Genomic DNA, 20,640 nt, shown 5'->3' with positions numbered 1-20,640 from the left:
CTGTTGTGAATTGAGCTGCAATAAACATGGGGTACATGTTTGATACTTTTTTTTTTTTTATAAAGATTTTATTTCAGAGGTAGAATTACAGAGAGTGAGAGGGAGAGACAGAACGGTCTTCCATCTGCTGGTTCACTCCCCAGTTGCTGCAACAGCTGGAGCTAGCCAATCTGAAGCCAAGAGCCAGGAACTTCTTCCAGGTCTTCCATGTGGGTGCAGGGGCCCAATGACTTGGGCCGTCTTCCACTGCTTTCCCAGGCCTAGCAGAGAGCTGGGTCAGAAGAGGAACAGCCAGGACTGGAACTGATACTCAAATGGGATGCTGGCACCACAGCCAGAAATTAACCTACCATGCCACAGTGCCGGTCCCTCGTATACTCTTTGATTTTTTTTAATTACTTCTGTCATTCTGTTAAATCTTCCCATTAGAATATTGCATCATTTCTCTGTTCTCTTGAATTTTGAGTTTCCTTAAAACAGCTATTTTTAAATCATCATTTAAGCATTTAGAAATTTCAGTTCCTGCCGGCACCGTGGCTCACTAGGCTAATCCTCTGCCTTGCGGCGCCGGCACACCGGGTTCTAGTCCCGGTCGGGGCGCCAGATTCTATCCCGGTTGCCCCTCTTCCAGGTCAGCTCTCTGCTGTGGCCCGGGAGTGCAGTGGAGGATGGCCCAAGTACTTGGGCCCTGCACCCCATGGGAGACCAGGAGAAGCACCTGGCTCCTGCCTTCGGATCACCGTGGCAGTCATTGGGGGGTGAACCAATGGAAAAGGAAGACCTTTCTCTGTCTCTCTCTCTCACTGTCCACTCTGCCTGTCAAAAAAGAAATTTCAGTTCCTAGTTGGTTGGCTCTGGCACCGTGGTTTGCTCTGTAGGTGAGAGCTCCTTGAAGTTCTTGATGCTTTTTGGAGAAGAACATTGTCTGCACAGTAAAGAGTTAGTGTCTGCAGTCTGGCTTCTGTGTCTGTCCTATAATTCCTGTGCTGTTTGCCGTGCTGCGGAACGGGGCTCACTGCCCAGTGCTGTGCCTGTGCAGCACTGCTGATGCTGCCCGGCCGAAGCTCCAGACGCTCTGTCTGCAGGCGTGACCAGGACCATGGGAACCAGCTCAGCTGGGGCTTACCACCCAGGCACTGAGTTCCAGAACAGCAGCTGGAGCTCCTTAGTCAGCTGCCATCTTTTGTGACTCGAGTGCTTTATATCCTATGTGGCTGGGAAGGTTGGTGCGGAAAGAACATTATTAAAAACAAAGCAAAGTAGCGTTGCACCAAGAGGATACATACATGTATGACTAATGCAGAACTAAAACAAGTGATCCTCGAAAGACTGTATTTACAAGTTTTATGAACTGCTAAGCAAATATGTGCCTTGTTTTATCATTGTTCCCTGCTTAGTGTGTGTGACACATGGCACTCAGTAAGTGTGCTGAATGAATAATGCTTCAGAGGGAGTGCAAAAGAATTGCAATTGAATCATAAGCTGATAGTGGTTAATATAAATGTTCATAGAGAACCAGGCTCTTAAAATCACTTGGTTCTTAGAACAGTATCTTTTACACAGCTTTTAATATTTTTTCTGTATTACTGTTATTAGATTTGTAACTACCTGAAACACAGGTTAGCACATCAAACCAATTTTTTCTTGATGTATTTAATTTTTTTGTTTATGACCTTTGACTTTTTTTACTTCATTTGTGAAATCATTCAGCTGGACATGGCTAAATACAGGAGTTGATAAAATTTTGTAAATAACTTCTGCAAGTTTATAATCATTTCTCTGTAATTTCAAATTCTGTGAAAGTGACAATAGATAAGAAAGATGTAGTTTAATTTTTCTGGCAGTTAATGGAAATATTGTTAGAATTCTTTGCAGAAATATTAATATTCCTGAATACAGGAAGCTGTCTTGGCATCACATTTTGTAGTTTATGCAGTAGGTTGCTTTTCTAAGATACAAACAGCTATGACTCTCAAACCACATGTGCATCCAAGATGCGGGAGTGTGTGCTTGCTGTATAATATTTGTGGTATAACTCTTTACAAACATAGCTCACCAATTGCATATAAATATATACTTAATTTGCATTTGCTAAGCAAACATGACGTGTGCTATGTACTATTTGTGTGTTTCCTGTACTCTGCGTCGCACTACAGTTTAGGAACGTAAGAATGAAGCAGATACAGGTGTTTGGCATAGTGTTCAAGATGCCAGCTAAGATCTTGTGTCCATAGCGGAGGGTCTCACTTTGATGCCCGACTCTGGTTCCTGGCTCTCCTTCCTGCTGTTGCAGACCCCGAGAGGCAGCAGTGGTGACTCAGTAACTGGGCTGCTGCCACCCACTTGGTAGACCTGGGTTGAATTCTGGCTTTATCCCAGCCCAACCTGGTCCTGACCGCTGTGGGCATTTGGAGAGCTAACTAGCAGATTAAAGCTCTGTCTGCTCTGTGTCTATGTTTATCTTTCTGTCTCCACCTCTCAAATAAAAAAAAATTGTTTTTAAATAATGAAGAGGACACAAAATCCCTGCCCTGGTTAGTAAAGATAGCCACGTGAATAATTGATGTCTGTGAAATTTAGATATGCAGCTTCCAGTCTGTAATGAGAAAAAGCACGCTTTTCCACAGTTCACATCACCAAACTTTTGGTTGATAATGTGCAGTGTAGATGCATTGTCCTGTGGTGCGATTTTAGTTACTTAGTCACAGTGGGAGGAAGTATCCTCAGGGCCAGATTTGAACTGATGTTTACATCTTAGAAATTCACTTATCCTACCAGATACCCAAAACTGAAATTGTAGTACCTTGGGCTAATTGCGAATTAAAGAGGCCCTTGTAGCATTCTGCACCACTGTGGACATGTGGGCATTATTTCCTTTAGGGAAATGCTTCACAATGATTTTTGGTTTACAACTGACTTGTAGGTCAGCCTTTGGGGTGTATGAGTATTGCATTTACATTTTTTGCTGATTTCAGAAAGGGGAAGCCCTGTGCTGCGGTTATATTCTAAATGTTGCAGCAGATTATTAGCTGGAGGATGTTTTGTTATTTCTTGGTTATTCTTACTTGTGGACTTGTAACTTTAATTCTCAGCAGTGATAATGCTGCCTATTTATTTTTTTAACTGAAATATGAAAATTCTAAATCAAAGTTGAGACTGAGTTGCAAGCTCAAACTTGATGAAGAATCCGGTCATTTAATTCTTAGGAACAATCATGTTGTTGTTTTGCTTTAAAAAGAAAAAAAAAGGAATAAAGACAAGTAAAGATGGAGAGTTTGTTGTAGGGGGTAAGCCATGGCTTGGGACCCCCTCTGGTGCTAGAGTGCTAGTGCAAGCCCCAACTCCCCGCACTGATCTGCTTCCAAGTCAGCTTCCTGCTAATGCACAGAGAAGCAGTGGATGATGGCTGAAGAGCTTGAGTTCCCTGCCATGCAGCTGAGAGATCCAGATGGAGTTCTGCCTCTTGGCTTCAGCTTGGCCTAACCCTAGCTGTTGTGACCATTCGGGGTACAAACCGGTGGATGGAAGATCGACTGCTCAATCTCTGTCTGCTTTTCACATGAAAAAATAAATCTTTAAAGACAAAATAGAAATGAAAATGACAGAAGTTTAGGGAGAAAAAGGAAAAGCTAAAAGCTTATTTATTTTGAATTACTTAGAAATTCATAATTGTCAGGGTAGTTACTGGTTTTCATAGCCAAAAGCAATTCTTTGAATAGGTGATAAACTGTCAAAACTTTGTAATGAAATTTAAATAATCTGGATAGTTTAAAAGAGCAACAAAAATTTTTTTGATATTTTTGTAACTTTATTTCACCCAAGAGAAAAAAAATTTTTGCATTCATGTTTGAAAGATGACTAGTGCTTTGAGAATCTGTTCACTTGGTATTTAACAGTGATAAAACCTTAAAATAGCTAAACATTTAAATACAGAAATTTTTATACTGCTTTCAGCGGTCCTGAGAAAAACAGGTCATTGAGCTTTACATTATATCTATGGAAAAATGTTATTACCTTTGATTTGAATTTGGTACAGATAGAACATAATAGCTTTATACAGCTTGGGGTGAGAGGCTAGATATTTGAGTGCCTGTTAAGTCCCAGGAAGTGCAACTGTAGACAACCAGCCTTGATATTAAGGAGAGAGAAATTGCCAACAAGTGCCAGATTCCACCTCTACTACTTCCAACCTTGATGGCTTTGGGCAAGTTAAGAAGTCAAGATTTATCTATTCCCTTAACTCAGATTCCTCATCCATAAAATGAGGTTAGATTTAAAGGGTTTCTAATTTAAACAGTTTTATTATAGTATTGGCTATTATTGGTGTTGTATTGCTATTCCTCTGAAAACTTACTTAAAGTCAACTTATTTAAATTTTATAATATCTCCTAATGTAAGGTGATAAATCCTTAATACTGTGAGAGTTATAGATAATACTTTAACAGAGTTCAGATGCTTTTAAAATGAGTTCATTTTAAAACTGCCATTGAAGAAATGAACATGGAAGAAACTCATTTGTCATTTTTTCTCAATATGCTGCGTATTTTCAATAGAGTAAATCCTTTTCCTTTCTTTATCAGTTACTTATCAGAGAGTCTGATGCTGAGAGAGAACAGAACTTGCTTGTCCCAGTTACTGGATATAATGAAAAGTAAGTAAAACCACACTTCTCCACATGACTTTCTTACATAATGACCATTTCAGCATTTCAGGAGATTGGAGCAGATTCTGAGCAGTTTCAGTGAGTAAAAACAGGGTGATGTTAAAGGGTCTGCATGTATATGAAATGGGCACTGAACACATCTGAAGGGAACCAAACTAAGGGTAATGTTTTATTTTGGAACTTCTGTAGATAAACTAGTTTGACCTAGTCATTTGCTAGTTCTCTTGTCCGTTGAAAGTAAAAAGGCTGTCACACTGCAGTGTCTGGAGACATTCTGGATGTCAGCTTAGAGCGTGGCAATGGCTGCTCTAGGCATCTATCTGGTAGGGCAGAGGTCAGAGCAACGCTGAGCACTCTGCAAGGCACAGGGCCTGCCGCTGGGCTGAACAGTGCTCCCTCAACAGTGTCCGTGTCCTCGCCCCCAGAACCTGTGAATGGTACTTCATGTGGCAGAACAAACAAGAGCTGAGGAGGTTTTGCAGATAACCTAAGGAGTCTGAGATGATGACATAAACCTTGATTATTGAGGTGAGGACTAAATGCAAGCATCCTGATGAGAGAAGGAGGACGATTTGACATGGAGGAGACAGTTACAGACGGGAAAGATGCTGGCTTTGAAAATCGCAGTGATGTCACAGTAAACCACAGGACACCAGCGGCCGCCAAAACTGGAAGAGGCAAAGAAAGAATTCTCCCCTAAGACTGCAAGAGAGTGTGGCCCCACCATCTTCCTTTGGCTCAGTGAAACATTTCAGACTCCAGAGCTCCAGAAGTGTTGTGTTAGGCCACCAAGCTTATAATGCTTTGTAATGGCCGCCCCAGGAAAGGAATCTAGCCCACTTTATTTTTGGAGTCGGGGTTAAGAAACTGCCTTAAAGGTTGAGTAGTGTCTGCGCTTCACTGCCCAGATGAAACTGCCAGTCTTCTCTGTATCTCCTGCTCGCCCATGGCTCTCTGAATGCTCATGGCTGCCAGCCTGCTCTTAGGGTTAAAAGTCATGTGTTTGTGTGCCCAAACCTTTTTGTGCCTATTGTTAATTAAGTTTTAAATATAAGTATTGAAAAACTCAATAGAAAATTAAAGATATTGATCTTAGATGACAGTAAATAGGTATACATTTTGAATGTATTATATTTTAAAACTTAAGATTCTTAAGGACATAGGTGTTAAGTCTTGATTGTCTTGATTTTCTTGATTGATCTTGAGGCCTTTTCTCATTGAGCATGGTGATTTGTGGTCTATGAATCGGTAACTGTAGGCCTTCAGTTAAACCACTAGGGGGTTCACTTTGAAAGCTAATTGTGGTTTGGCCATAGCTATTAGGATCTTAGGATTTAGTAGATAGAAGAGGTCCTAAAAGAGAATTCACCATACTCATTTTATTGCTTACATCTTTATTACTGATTTCCTATAACCTTTATTTTGCTTTTTTGATAGAAAATAAGAATCATCCTTCATAAAAGAATGTTTTAATAATTCAGTTTTTTATAACACAGGTATTATCCTATAGATGTGCAGTTATAGGTGTTAATTCAGTTAAACACTGCTTTATTTGCATTATAGGCATTATGAAATAAGTCATTAGGAACACATGGCTGGCTAATCCAAATCTCTGATCATTCTCATCATAGATCTTTAAAAAAAATTTTTTAAGTTTATTTTCTCTCTAGAGAAAAGGAGAAAGAAGGTAGAAAAAAAAGAAAAATCTTGCATCTACTGGTTCACTCCTCAAATGTCTGCAACAGCTGGAGTTGGGCCAGGCTGAAGCCAGTAGCCAGAACTCCCATCTGCATCCCCCCTTTGGGTGGCCGAAGCCCAAATACTAAAGTCCTCATCAGCTGCCCCTCAAGATGCATTAGCAGGAAGCTGGGTTGGAAGTGGAGGTGTGAGATTCCAACCAGCACACTTATGTGGGAAGTTGGCAGCCCAAGTGGTAACCTAACCTACTGCACTGTAATGCCTACCCCATCTGCTAATGAATCCTAGGTGTAGTGTAGTTGTGTAGCAAGATGAGCTAAAGCATGTTTCTGCAATTGTAAAGTTACTGATGAGCTAGTTTGCGTTTAATGTAGTCTTCGTTGAGTTAAAGCACAGGATCACCCTTGGGTTTTCACTAAGCATCCCCTTTGTATGTTGACAAGTTTCCTTGTAAACTCTTGGCCTACTATATCTGTACCACAGACTGTTATAAATACTGAGGGTGCAAAGGAACAAAGCATATTCTCAATCATTTAAGGGTTTTGTTTTTTTTTTTTAAAGCCTCAAAACTGTAAGAAGTGACCATAGTAAAATGCCCACCCACCAAAAAAACGACACCTGCTATATTAAATAGTAAACTTATGTTTATGCTGTACATGATATGGGCTAAACAGCAGACAGCTATAATTCTTGGAATTAAAAGTATGGTGTTTGGGGGATTTTAACGAAGAATGATACAAATACTGTTAAGAATTTTAAGTGTTTTTTCTTCTTGTTTCCTATAAGAGATGGGAGATTATTATTCAGCTCCCTTACTATGAGAACAGGGCTTTATATTGTTCAACTATTATTCTATTTAAACCCTTTTTAACCCCTATTTAAACCCTCCATATAGGCATGAGAAACTTAGTAAAAAAGTATGAACCACCCAGACCTGAAGAAGTTGCTGTTCTGAAACAGAAGTTGGAACGATGCCACTCAGCTGAGCTTGCACTGAATGTAATTACGTAAGTAGAAGTGCCAGTGTTACCCATTCCACCTAGTACTTAAAATATAGGTTCATCTAGGGAAACTGGACGCATTAAGTCAGATTTTTATTAGGTGGCTATTTCTAACAGTGTTAAATCCAGGATGATAGTTTGGATCTCATCATGCTCTTCTGACAATGCTGTGACGCATGTGTTCTTTGGCTTACAGGCTGTGCCCTATCCTTTCTGAATCTTGGTGCCCTATCCTTTCTGAATCTTGGGCATCCCTCAACTTTGTGCTGCCCTTTTCATCTTTGGTCTCTTAGCGAGTCTGGTATCTGGTGTGAGGAACTAGTATACTGGTCCAGACTAATTTCTGTTAGCTACAGTAGGAAATTGGCATAGTTGCTTTCAGTGACAGACGTTGTGCTGAAGACAGGATTGGTAAGGAAATTGTGCTATTAGATTTTGTCTTGCAACAGGACCATCTGAAATGTTTCTGAATTGATAGAGCCAAAAGTAGAAATCACTGTAGAATTTGCATTTCATGCTTTGCAAATTGAAGGATCCACTTAATCTCTTAATTTAAGCGGTTAGAGATTAGGGTAGGTAATAGGAATGCTGAAACTGACATTTTCTATTTCCTGAAGAACACATTCTGATTCTAAAGTTCTTCCTAGCTCTAGCTTTGGCTCACCTACCTAGTCCTAGCTCTTGTGGGCATTTGGGGAGTGAAAAGCAGCAGAAGAGAGCTCTCTCTTTGCCTCACATAAATTGTTGTAAAGTTTTGTTTGGAAGACTTAATGAGAGTGAGATGCATTTATGACAGTTGGATCTCTACAGTTGATGAATCTGCTACAGGATGTGTTTGAGAAGCAAGAAACATTCAGGGTCTTCAGATCAGGTACATGTTAGCTGTACAATCACAGGAGGGTAGTATCTAGGATACACCAAGTGTGCAAAATAAAGGACTATTTGTTGTTATAGCTGTAACTGCAAAGTATGACTTAGTATGAAAGTTGAAGTGGTAAATTTTACTCCTGGGTAAAAGAAATATAGTGAGAAGTAAAGAAAAGTGGACTTCAATGAATAAAAGTATCATAGAACTCATCATGTTATTTTCATGGTGATCTTGAAATGGGCTAAGAACAGAGGTTGGTTACTTAGGCCTACAGGCCAAATCTGACCTCTTACCTGCCTTCCTCAGAAAGACAGTGTTGCAGGAACAAGGTATACCTAGTAATTTACATGTGGGAGTTCTTCCAAAGTTTCACGGAAAATGCATATTATAACGAGTACATGGATTTCAAAATTTCTACACCAAAATAAACTTACCATTTAATTCTTCCATTGCTCATGAACTTCCTGATGCTCCCTCATATGAGCAACTGTGCCATGGTAGAAAAGTTGAGTGGTTGTGACAGAAATTGATTATGGCCTCCAAGGCCTAAAATATAATTCCCAGCCCCTTTAAAGAAAAAACTTTATCAACCCCTGGATTAGACCTTTGGACCGTTCATGCTACCTTGGTAGCTAGGTCACTGACAGGACCATGATTCAGAATTTTTGATTGCTAGAGTTTACCTCCAAGTTACCTTCTGCTTTGTATCCACATATCTATGAGTACTTGCGGGGCACTTCTCAGATGTCTGTGAAGGGCTTTGGGGGGGGGGGGGGGACTAGCGACATCTACTTCTGTAAAATACAGTAAAAATGAATTACTAGAAAAGTGAAATTAAAGGCATAGAAATAGATGCCCAAACTTTATTAGACTCAACAACCATGAAGGTATCTGTTAAGCTGTTATAAAAATTTCTAAACACACAGTGTCTCTAGTATTGATCTCACTGCAGACTGGAAATAGTTCATAGACCAGACACTAATGAGTAGTACCACTTTAGGACAAAATACTTGTTTTCCTTAATCTTTAATGTTCTTTTCTTTTCCTGTAATTACTGCATTGTTAGTGGAATATGGATAAAACCTAAGTTTCCTCTGAAAAAAAAAAAAAACAAAAACAGATTTCTGCCAAGAATTCGTTAAGTTTTATATCCGTGTTCACCTGCCCCAACTTTTCCTGTAGGGGTGTGTGTATCAGAAAAGTTCATTTTCTTTGCATTCATATTCTCATACTGTACAACATTTAGTGTGATGAGTATTTAGTAACTCGTCAGTCTGGGTGGAAAGAGTATTGTCACTATGGTAATTTAATTTCGTGTTTCTTGGTTTACTATGTTTCCATGTTAAGTGGTTCTTTGTATTTCTTCCGTAGTGTTTATTTAGAACTCTTAATGATTCTCCAGCATTAATCTGTATATTCATCTTCTTAAATATGATACAGCTGTTACACTTTTTGATAGAATCTTTGGCCTTATACTTTTACATATTCATGTGATTTTTTTCACCCTAAAGTAACCAGTATTTATTTTGCCTTTTGTTTAACTGTTAAAACACTCAGAATATTTGTGAATGATGTGGATTAAAGATAGAGCAAACTTTAACTATTAACTTTCATCGTAGCTCATTTTGGACTATTTCATGGTTTTCCTAGTTACTTGAAATATGACAGATTGAATTCCTGTGTGTAGTCATTTTTTGCCTATCAAATCGTTAATGTTTGTTAAATGTCTTTGTTGTTATTGCTCTTGTTGTATTTGAAATGTAGAGACACAGCTCTCTATCCACTGGTTCACTCCCCAGATGCCAGGGCACCAAAGCTGGGAGCTGGGAAATCTAGGGTTGGCAGGAACCCCTCTGGGTTCTGCATTGAAAGATTGACTTGAAAAATGTTGCCTTCCTATTCATAACTCTTTGTATCTGTCAATGTATCCATGCTTGTTCTACACTAGATACACAGTAATGCATATGCCCTTGCTAGTTCATTTCTAAATAGTTACTATTACCAGTACTGGATTGCTGCTTATTGATGGTTGATTCACTCCAGGAAGAAGAGAAAAGGCTATGAAGAAGATGATTATATCTCAAAGAAAGCCAAACAGGAGGAGGTATGTTTACTCCAAAGATGAACAGTCAAGTCTGTTTCCTCTTAAGATTTATTGTTCTGAAGTACAGGCATTACAAAAGTGTGGCTTTTTAAAGTCTTCATTTTTTGCATGCTTTTTAATGTACATTGTCCATTAGGAAAGGGGGTTTTCTCAGTAAAGTACAGTGGTTACTTGATAAAGAATCAGTCCTGTTTTCACAGAAGAGGGCAGGGATACACGTAAATGCCCAATTTTTGCTTTATTTCTTATTCTCTAAGGTTTTTTCCTTTGCCCCCCTTTTAAAAATTGTACCTGGAAACTCAAGAGATAAATAACTAAAGGTCAGGCCTGTGACTTTGATTCCTCATTGAGGCAGTCAGATGAGACCATGCCAATACTACTGTAAGTTTGAACTACTTCAGATTTTCCTAATTTATTTCTCTTCTGTAATCAGCATAGGTAATGAGACTTTGCTTAAAAAGAGGAACCTTAGTAAACAATACTGGTTATGCTGTAATGTTAAGTATATCTCAATTTTTTTTTTCCTTCTTAGGAAGAATGGACTGATGACGACCTCGTAGATTCCCTCTAGCCCTTTAAAGTTGATTTGTCACTGCTAACTAATCAGCAGAAATAGGAAGCATATCTGGATTTTAACTGCATTTAAAAAGTTCATTGTGAAAAATCCAATCTTTTCTGTTATTTAAATTGTTTACCCTTTATGGCAGCTTTGTGTAAAATAAACCCAGAATAAAATAAACCCAGAATAATACCAGGTTTGGATATTCTTGCCCTACCATGACTAATGTCAAATTAGTCTCTCTGGTAGGCAAACTGAAGTCGCAGTTTATTTGCCTGTATTTCATACAGAATCTGACAGGCAACCCCATCCTTTTTGGAAAAGGCACCAGAGAAACCAAAACCACGTAGAGTTTCAAAGCTGGTAAGGAATGTGTTTTGCCCTTCAGGAACTTAAATGACTTCCGATGCCCTGGTATCCACATTGCTATTGAAGTGCACAATGTATTTCAGTTGCTACGTGGCTCTGAAAGCTGGCCATTCTAGGTAATGAACATTTGATATGTTTTCTTCAGTTACTGGAGAACATGTTTGAATGGGTTTCTCAGTAAAAATCATATTGAAGTGAGTTGATGTGAAATATATTATCTGCCTATGAATCCAGGCTGCCTCTGCTGTACCATGTGACCTTCGTAGGTCATTAAACCTCTGTGGGCTAGTTTCCCAGTTTACTCATGGAATCAATTAGAATACTGCTGGCATTTAGTAAGCATTCAATAAATGGTAGCTATTATAGTTAGAACCAAATTGTGGCTGTTGTATACGGGAACAATTTTTTTCCTGGAAAACTGGCTTGAAGGAATTCTAAGGAACTTTGCTGCCCTGAATCTTCTTAAATGGTCTGAAAGAAAACACACCTTGGACTCCGTGCTTGCAATTTCCATGAGGGTAGGTAGCATTTTAATCACATCTTGGTATTTGAAGGTAGACCTTATATGCATATTCATGTGTCATTTTCTATGATTTAGGCTTCAGTGTTTTGGGATTTGGGATTTGGGGGTGAAGGGGTTGGTTGGTTTCCTTCTTACGTTGGAATGAGAGGGTAGATCATGAGAGCAGAGGGAAAGAAGCTGAAGGTTGAAACCCTCAGTGCAGTCTAGGCAAGCAGCTGTGCCGCTGGGCTCCAGAAGGAACAGATGTTCAGTCCACCTCCTTTTTCCTTCCAGACACCTCCCACTCGGCCCCACTGATGAAAACTCAAGAAATACAGTCTGTCAGATGGTCAGCTAGTTACTGCAGGGCCCACAAAGGTAAGTGACAAAATTCCCCATCTAACTTAAAACAGAATGTTTCTAAAATGTAAAGAGCAGGGTGCTGTAATAAAAGGCATCAGATGGTTGATAATGGGTGAAGACCAAGGTGTGATTAGTGGAAGGGAACCAATGCTTGGAAGTAGAGTTAGGTCCTTTTTGCTTGGTGTCAGAAACATCTTAGGAGATAACTGACAGTCCATATCCTTTCCATCCTGTGAGGAAAAGGGGCGAGGGATGTGGTGGAATGCTTGAAGCTATTCCAACGACAGGATTGCTCTTTACAGCCAACACTATGCTGAGCGTAGTTTTGTGATTGGTTATTAATGTTTTTCCCCTGTATTTTATGCATCAGAGGAATGGAATAAACTCGGTATTTAACAGGGGAACTGCTTTTCCTAAAACCTCAACTACTTTGATTTTTAGTGAATGATATTCTGTCCTACTTTTTGTTTGCTGCATCTCCCCTGCACAAGTATGATAGGTTAGGAATTGTTGCCTTATATAGAGAGTGAATCCATGGAATCGTTTTTAAAGCAACCCTAGTATCGAAAATTCTGAAGTTTCTTCTCCCTGGGTAGTCCTTCAGTGCTAAAACTTGGACTGCCCTTAAGGGAGAAAGAAATGAAATGCTTATGTTTAGATAGAAGTAAATGTATACAAGATATCCCTTGGTTTTATTTTAACTTAGCCCTTGTAAGCACTTCACAAAAGTACACATACAGAAGTAAATAAAACTATACAAACTAAATATCCAAGTAATCTAATTCAGAGATGATGGATCAGTTGTTAAATGGCTGATGAGGCTGTCTGCATGAAAAAAGGGTAGCACAAAAGCATGATAGATTTTTTTTTTGCATAAAGGAAATAGGTAAATTGCAAAATGGCTGAATGGATAACATGCGTTGATCAGTACAATGACCAATACTATTTATTGAATTCAAACTATTTACTGTTGTAAACATTTAACAAAAGCATTTGACAATTCCAACAAAATAAGTGGTATGTTTAAAAAATAAAGCTGATGAGCAATAGATCCATTCTTATATATTTTCTTTTAACAGTTTCAGCAAGAGAAATAGCACAGTATTTTAAAAAAGTATACAGCAAAGATTGTTCCGATTATAATGGCAAACTCTGGAAACTGTAAATACAAATAAAGTCATTGAACAGTCAAATGGTCATATTCCTAATCAGGAAGAAGGTACAGTGAGAACAGTCTGCAATCCAGTTATACTCTAAATCTCGTCAGCAGAGTCCATAGCTTGTCTTTTCCAAGAGACAGCAGAACTTTGGCAATTGGATGTACGGAAAATATATGTTCCAAGTTCAGTATGCAGTCATAGCATTTTGTGTATGGTGGTCTGTACACCAAGGCTCAGAGGTTGGTAAATGTGGAAAGGGTGCAGATACCCTGCACCAGTAGCTTACCAAGTTGCTGGCACAGTTACTCACCAGCAGCATCTTGGGTTCTGTTTGCATAGTTCACACATCACTGGAATGTGGAAAGGTGTGCTGTTTTTTTGGCAAGAGCAAAAGAGACGTTATACTGACGTGAATTGACATGCTGAATCCATGCAGAACACTGGGGTGAAGGCTGCTACCTGACATCATTGGTTTTTGTATACTGGTTTTGTTTTTGTTGAAGCAGTTCTGTGATAGCCAGGAGTTTTTTCAGTACATGCTAGACAGAAAAATAAAATGAGAACTTGGTCAGAGATTTGAAAAGTGTTAGTGAAAGCTTTAGTCCTTAACTGAATATTTTTGTTGACATTTATTTAGCATTCATCATTTTGGCTGAAAATAATGTAAGGAATTAATATCTGAAACCATCTTAATCTAAGAAGAAAAACAGGATTTTAGAATCACTCAGTGTTTTCAACCTCTTCTACAGAAGAATCCTTGCCAGTGGGCCGCCAGTGCAATGATCGTGTTCACTAAGATTTTATTCTAGACATGGAGTTAGAAATACGTATCAACTTTGAGAATCTCTTGGAAAGTCATTTTCTGTCTCTCACATACAGGAACTGGCCAAACTGGAAGAAAAAAATATCCTATATTGTACATGTGCATGAATGCACTACTCTTGTCCACTAGAACTAATGTTTTATTAGACTCCAGAGCAAGATGTGTGCAGTATCATCTTTGTGATCTTCTGAGTCAGATTCTTATCAACGGTTACCTTAGGGAGTGTGGTGCTGACACTCTGCCTAAGTGTTAATGAAACAGTGTGAATAAAGGCAACCCCCTACCTGCTGTGCACCACGCTCATTGCTGAGTGTTCGCAGTTCATCGGAGTGAGCCACACAAATCTCGTGCAATGCTGCTAAATCGCGGGATAGATCAGTTCTAGAATGCTCTGTAGTGTCTGGAAGTTCAGGTACGTTCTTTAAGGGAATCATAAGACTGCATTTAGTCTCTTGTGTAAAGACCTTTACAGTTTCTAACATAAGAAATAATAACTGCTAAACTGGATTAAATGCTACTATGCTTAAAATTCTTAGACTATATTAAGAGTATAGCATTTAGCATAAAAGCAGGAACGTCATGACAGTTTTGAAATTAGCTGTGGACTACATTTAAAATAATTGCTATGTGGAAATGAGGTATCTTTGGATTAGTTTTATGAAATAACTTACAAGTATTTTTGTATAATTCCCAATCCTTTCACTCCCTAATGGTGACAATATTTGTATGCATTCTTTGTAAAACAACTGGAATGACGAAAGGGTTAGATATAAATACTGCAGTATTTGCTTTCAGACAGTTTACAGACAAAGTAAGCCAACCATAGCAGCACAGACTTAGAGACCACAGGTATACAGGGGGCAGGAGAATGGTCAGCCCCAAGACTGAATAAAATACCTAAGTTTCAGATCTGTAAACTCTATACAGTTGGAAGTAATAGCTCTTCTTTCACCCCCCCCCCCCCCCGGTTACTCTTGTCACTGAGTAGCTACTTTTTTCTAATACATTTTTGATATTTGCTAGGAATCACTATTATAACAATTTAGAAATTAAGAGACAAATGATAAGTATGGAGCTATGCATGCAATAGACTGTCCATTGACTGGTTTACTCTCGAAATGGCTGCAACAGCCAGAAATGCATCCAGGGCTCCCCCAAGGGGGGAGCCACCTTCTACAATATTCCTAGGCACATTACAGTAGTGTGTAGGTGCCAGGACCTGCCACTGCTCTGAGAGGGGATGCCAGCTTCTCAAGGCTTGGCTTAACCCACAAAATCAAATTGCTGCCTACAGCTGACTTAAATTCTCCTACCCTTGCCCAAGTTTACTTCCCTATACTACTTTGCTGTTTTCTCTATTTGTATACTGAATTGTTACTATTTAAGAAAATTTACTAGGAAATCAAATAACTCAGTGCTTCAATCTTTTCTACAGAATCCTTATCAGTTGGCAGCCAGTGTAAAGATAGGGTTCATTAGATGACAGCATTCAATCAGAAATTATAAAACTAGGTAGGGCTATCTTATAACTTATCAGGCCCCAATGAGGCATAAATATTCACACTGAATGTAGCACAACACCAAGTCCACATACTTGGGAGAAGCCAAAGGCTACTCATTCTCCACTCGAGCATTATGTAACCTGCTCCCATTTGTGGATCATCCATGTTGTTTCAAAACCCAGAAAGCAGCAGCAAAGTTAAAGGTGCTAATAGGCATGAGCATATCACAATAGAGACAAAGCTTGAAAGATAGTGTAAGGCCAGGCAGAAACACATGGCAGATGTAGTCCAAAAGCCATAATAAGAAGGCAGACAAATAGGATTTTCAGTTGTGCGTGTAAAATCTTTCTAAATAGGTCTCACATTTTTTTGACAATTATATACCTACCCCAAGTTCATCTAAAAACATGATCATGCGGTGTTTGTTGCTTTTGATGAATGGATTGACACCTTCCATATATGGCTCCTAGAAGAAAAGTTTACACTTAGGAAACAAACATCAATCTCTAGTGAGAACCATACACATGGCAAGGATTTTCATGAAACTGATGTCCATCAGCAGAGCCCACGGTCCTGAGAATTAATTTCATCATGCACTGAGTTATGTTCTAGTATAAGCGGGCAGCTACACTGAGGAACTCGATTATTTTTAATCAAAGAAGGAGAAATCCTGGCTCAAAACACACATCACAACAGAGTCTGGCAGACACAAACTGCTTACACATACATTCATTCAAAAATAATGGAAAAGCTATTACTTGCCCAGCACCAAAACAAACGGGCCCAAGCCACAGGTTAGAATACAGCAAAGGTTATAAGGAATGAAAATATAGTGTGATAAAACCTCAAAATGAAAACACATTATTCATAACCTGCCACAAGATTCAGATAAATTCTAAAGCCAAATCATACTAGTAAGCTGCTCATTATACTCAAAATCCTAAGCCTACTGAAAGAAATGCGCTATAAAATAGGAATACTAATGCAACTCTTAAAAGTCCATGACATAAGGGCCTCAATAGGCAATTCCAAAAATAAGAAAGAATACCCACTGAGTTTTGATAAGGCTGTAGGGAGCAAATACATTGCAAAAGCTTAAATTTTGCTCCAAACCTACGAAATATGGTAAGGGGTGACAGTATGATCTCAACCATACAAGCAACAATTGTTCAATCTGAAATGTGATCACATGTGGGTATTTTAGAACCCCTTTCACACAGGCTGAGGAGATGGAACCATATAGTGCATGGTGATACCTGTATCTTTTAAGGTCAATGAACTGATTTGCAAGTGTGGGTGTGGCAAAATCAGCAAGAAGTGGACTGCCTTCACAGGTGATACTCGGCATCTTCATGGAGGATTTGATCAGGAGATACACTGTTGGAAAGAACTTTCAGGAAGCAACTGGCTTCCTGTAGCCCTTCAGGTTATCTTCCTCATAAGGTGGGGTGAAGACAAAGACCCCACCCATTTAGCAGAAGGTGGAGATGATTTGGTCTGCTCTGTTGCCAGTACTAGGCTTGCTAGAAGGATGAACTAAGGTGTCTACCGCATTATGCTTGATAATGTGATCACTTAGTAACAGTGACTGCTCCCGAATACATTTTTCTTTTAATGTTTACAGTGAAATAAAGTTACATTTTAAATCTTGCTCATTGGTCTTTATATTTAAAAGGGAGAATATAATCTTCTCTGTTGGCTAAAAATGAAAGCTTTTAAGTTCATTTGTTAAAAATAGAAAGTCCAAATATTAAAACATAGCAAGTGAAACAGAATCTTTATAAGGTATACACTGTTTTGTAAAATTATTTAAGCTATATTTCTGTATCACAGTTTGATTCATAAAGTATCAAGATGTTTTTACCTTAGCTCCAAATTCCACAAGATTTGCTAAATTCTGCACAGACTTGGCCACTAATATCAGTGTTCTTGCAGCAATAGGAGATGGTGAATCTGTAGGAGAATTGGCCACAGCTACTGACACAGACTGCAAAGGCACTTGCAAATAAACCATTATGTATTTACCGGTTACTGCTGTTAGTAATTCAGTAACTCTTAAGTTTTTGAGAAAAAGCAGAGCTACACATGAAAACCTCAATATATTTATTAGTACTTTAGCTTTATGAAAAGGGTCCTCTAAAAACTAGGTGGTGGTATCAAAGCTTAAGAACAAAGAGATTTTTGACACCTTTATGTGGAGGAGAAAAACATGCAATTTAATAAACATTTACATAATGTAGATAGGATAGAAATGCAAAGTATTGTGGCTATTAAATACAGACTCTGAAGTTTAGAAATGACCTGGCTGCCTGATTTTGGATTATACTGTCTTAAGGCACTAAACTAAATACTATGGAATAGTGGTTCAGAGTCCAACATTCAGGTACATCTCTCCAAATGATCTTTAATTCTTAGCTGATGAAATGCTTGAGCCCGTTAAGTAGCAATAAAAGATATTAATGGTAACTCATCATTGTATTCAATGTCACAAACATACCACATCACGTTTACTGGAGTTTAAAATGGCCAATGAACATCACATTGTCTATAGATACACACACAACACTCCTGCACCTGTACATGGAATTTTATTTTGATCTTCAAGTAGCTCCAGCTTGAGTAGTTTTGCATGGGCTAATTACAGAGAGTTTGCCACCTTGAAAAGCCAAGTTACAAACTCTTAAAATATCATCCTAAGATTTTTGGATACAAAGAGGTAGATAAAAAATGGAATGCATTGAATCTTGCCAGGTCAGGTTTCAGACTACACAAAAGCTAATAATGAAGGAGGAAGAAAAGGGAAGAGTACTTTAGAATGTTTTAAACCAAGTCTTAGAATTTGATCATTTGCAATACATTTAAAAAGTGATTATTCATCTTAAATAACATGAAATTGCTTCTTTTAATCAAAACTTGTAAAGATTACCTGAGATGATATTAAACATCCGAGGATTCAGAATCGCAGGACAGATAAGCCGCAGGAATACAAAACCACTGAATACCAGGTAAAAAAAAAAAGTTTTAGAGAACTACAGATATTATATGAAAAGGGAATTTAATACTCAGTTATTTTAGGCTACTATTACATTCTATACTTAGGGAAGCGGCATCCTTAGGAATCAAACATTTCTGGAATACTACAGGAGTACCTTTTATAGGCATGTAACTTGAGTAACATTCCAAAAATCAACCTTTGATTTACTACATCTGAAGTATTATTCCACCATACTTAATAAAATTCCTTCTAGAGTCTAACATAATTGTTAGTCTTTCTTCTCTGATTCGATAGCCCAAATTCTCTGCATTTGCTAATAAAAAGTTAGTTAGCCAAGTGGCACATATTTTAATATCATAAAAACCTGAGTATGTTACTTTTCAAACAGCATTTATATTCATGGCAATCACATAATTCTTTAAGCATTTTGATACTTAAGTATGTTATTCTGCAAACCTCTTAACTGTGCTGAAACACTATGCTTATAATTGTTTTCTGTTCCCCCCATCATCATGAAAGCCAAGAAAAACCAAATCTACACTTCTTAAATATTTATATCATAATTAACCAGGAGATTTTTACCTGCTAGGATTAGAAGCCCCTTGACAGAATATAGGTTGGAGGCAAGATTAACACACATTTTCAAAACTCATGGTACATACTGGCATCTTTAGTGGTTTCCTCTAGGTTTTCTCAGATAACATGACTGGCAGTATATATTCCATATAATAAATCATTAGAAAACAGTTACATTCTCTGAGACTTTTGCACTATGCTTCCAGTTATCTTCAACTGGTTAGGGTATGCTTAACAAAAGCCTGCAACAATGTTATGGATATTGGATTGAGTTTCAGAAGGTCTCCTTTAGCTCTGCTTCCGCCACTGACTTTCCCTATACATAATCTTAGACAAATTATTTACCCTCTCCAGGTCTGCTTCCTTATTGGAAGAGTAAGAAAAAGAATAATAATCAAGTCTTTTTATAAATTCCATGAGTTGCCAAAGCAGTTCGTAATAATTGCACAGTGAACATACTGAAGCACAGTTTCAGAACTAGAGGCTCTGACGGGAGACTAACCAGTTACAGGTCGTGTTTCAAGCAAATTAATGTCTAAGTGACTCAGTGTTCTTCCTTTTTACTATGAAATCAGTCACGCATACTGCGTATACAGAGGGTACTACATGAAGTAAGCTACAGATTTTGTATTTAGCTTTTAACCTCATTCAGTAAGACTTAACTGACAAGCATTCAGGTCTGTATAAAATGTAAAAGTAGCTAAATGTCTCCTAATAACTTTGAAAAAGGCAGCTGAGTATTTCTGAGTTAGATGGCCCCTCAACAGGACTTTGACATTAAAAAAAAAAGAAAGAAAAAGGCCTTGATTTTGTAGTGTTACCCTTAGAATTTTCAGTTAATTCATTTGACTCATACTGGTGCACACTACATGCAGTGATAGAACAAATGAATTGATAAGCCTTACCTAACAACTCTTGTTCTCATGGTAGTATTTGTAGGCCACTTGTGCTGAACAGATTTCTGTAAACACCCATAAATATATCTCAGTGTCCTGCCAAAATAACACAATCATCTCAAAAAGGAAAGCAAATAAAAATTCTGATCTCATGGCAGCCAAAGCTTGATTTACATAATTTAACACTTTAATCCAAATGGCCACTTCTAAAGTATTTTGCCAAAAGTAAGGAGAGACATTTACCAAGAAGTAAGGTAAACTTAGTTTTTAACTATCTCCTTGACACTTATTTTGGGAGACCTTTTACTGTTTTTGTCCAACTTCTAGGAAGAAGATAAACAGAAACTAACATGGAACAAGTTGTGAAGGAAAAGATTTTATCTACCTGATCAAGTCTGTTCACTAACACTGGAGGCCTTCAAGCAGATATTGAGTGATAATCTGATGTACACTTGAGTAAGAATTCAAATACAGAGTAAACATGTTTTCTGTGATCTCAGATCTGAGACTATAAGCCTCTTTATTCATTCCCCAGGCTACAATATAAACCACATATGCTGG

The 20,640-nt window shown here is 38.2% G+C and overlaps 2 protein-coding genes and 1 long non-coding RNA gene across 5 annotated transcripts in view; 2 read left to right on the top strand and 1 right to left on the bottom strand.

Annotated features, from left to right (window-relative positions):
• The window catches only part of CCNH (cyclin H), a 34,298-nt gene extending 22,659 nt beyond the window's left edge, over window positions 1-11,639 (top strand). The window contains exons 6-9 of the mRNA XM_002713905.5: window positions 4,581-4,651; window positions 7,257-7,368; window positions 10,274-10,334; window positions 10,867-11,639. Of these exons, the coding sequence (XP_002713951.1) occupies window positions 4,581-4,651; window positions 7,257-7,368; window positions 10,274-10,334; window positions 10,867-10,905 (283 nt within the window). The 3' untranslated portion in view covers window positions 10,906-11,639. The remainder of the gene's footprint in view (window positions 1-4,580; window positions 4,652-7,256; window positions 7,369-10,273; window positions 10,335-10,866) is intronic.
• Window positions 11,640-12,047: 408 nt separating this feature from the next.
• Window positions 12,048-20,578, top strand: LOC138845133 (uncharacterized). Its single transcript, XR_011381863.1, has 2 exons — window positions 12,048-12,142; window positions 20,407-20,578. It is a non-coding gene; the product is annotated as an uncharacterized lncRNA (long non-coding RNA).
• Window positions 13,048-20,640, bottom strand: part of RASA1 (RAS p21 protein activator 1) — a 93,832-nt gene continuing 86,239 nt past the window's right edge. For 2 of the 3 annotated variants that reach the window (XM_070056402.1, XM_051854022.2), the window contains exons 20-25: window positions 20,089-20,175; window positions 18,539-18,606; window positions 17,477-17,565; window positions 16,001-16,078; window positions 14,395-14,529; window positions 13,048-13,826 (exon numbers count right to left, since the gene is read on the bottom strand). In XM_070056402.1, coding sequence (XP_069912503.1) covers window positions 13,743-13,826; window positions 14,395-14,529; window positions 16,001-16,078; window positions 17,477-17,565; window positions 18,539-18,606; window positions 20,089-20,175 — 541 coding nt within the window. In that variant the 3' untranslated portion in view covers window positions 13,048-13,742. The remainder of the gene's footprint in view (window positions 13,827-14,394; window positions 14,530-16,000; window positions 16,079-17,476; window positions 17,566-18,538; window positions 18,607-20,088; window positions 20,176-20,640) is intronic. The other variant, XR_011381862.1, reaches the window with a different exon arrangement.

Source organism: Oryctolagus cuniculus, chromosome 14, assembly GCF_964237555.1.
Source record: "Oryctolagus cuniculus chromosome 14, mOryCun1.1, whole genome shotgun sequence".
In the NCBI taxonomy this organism is placed as follows: Eukaryota; Metazoa; Chordata; class Mammalia; order Lagomorpha; family Leporidae; genus Oryctolagus; species Oryctolagus cuniculus.
This window is presented reverse-complemented; position numbering and strand designations above follow the sequence as displayed.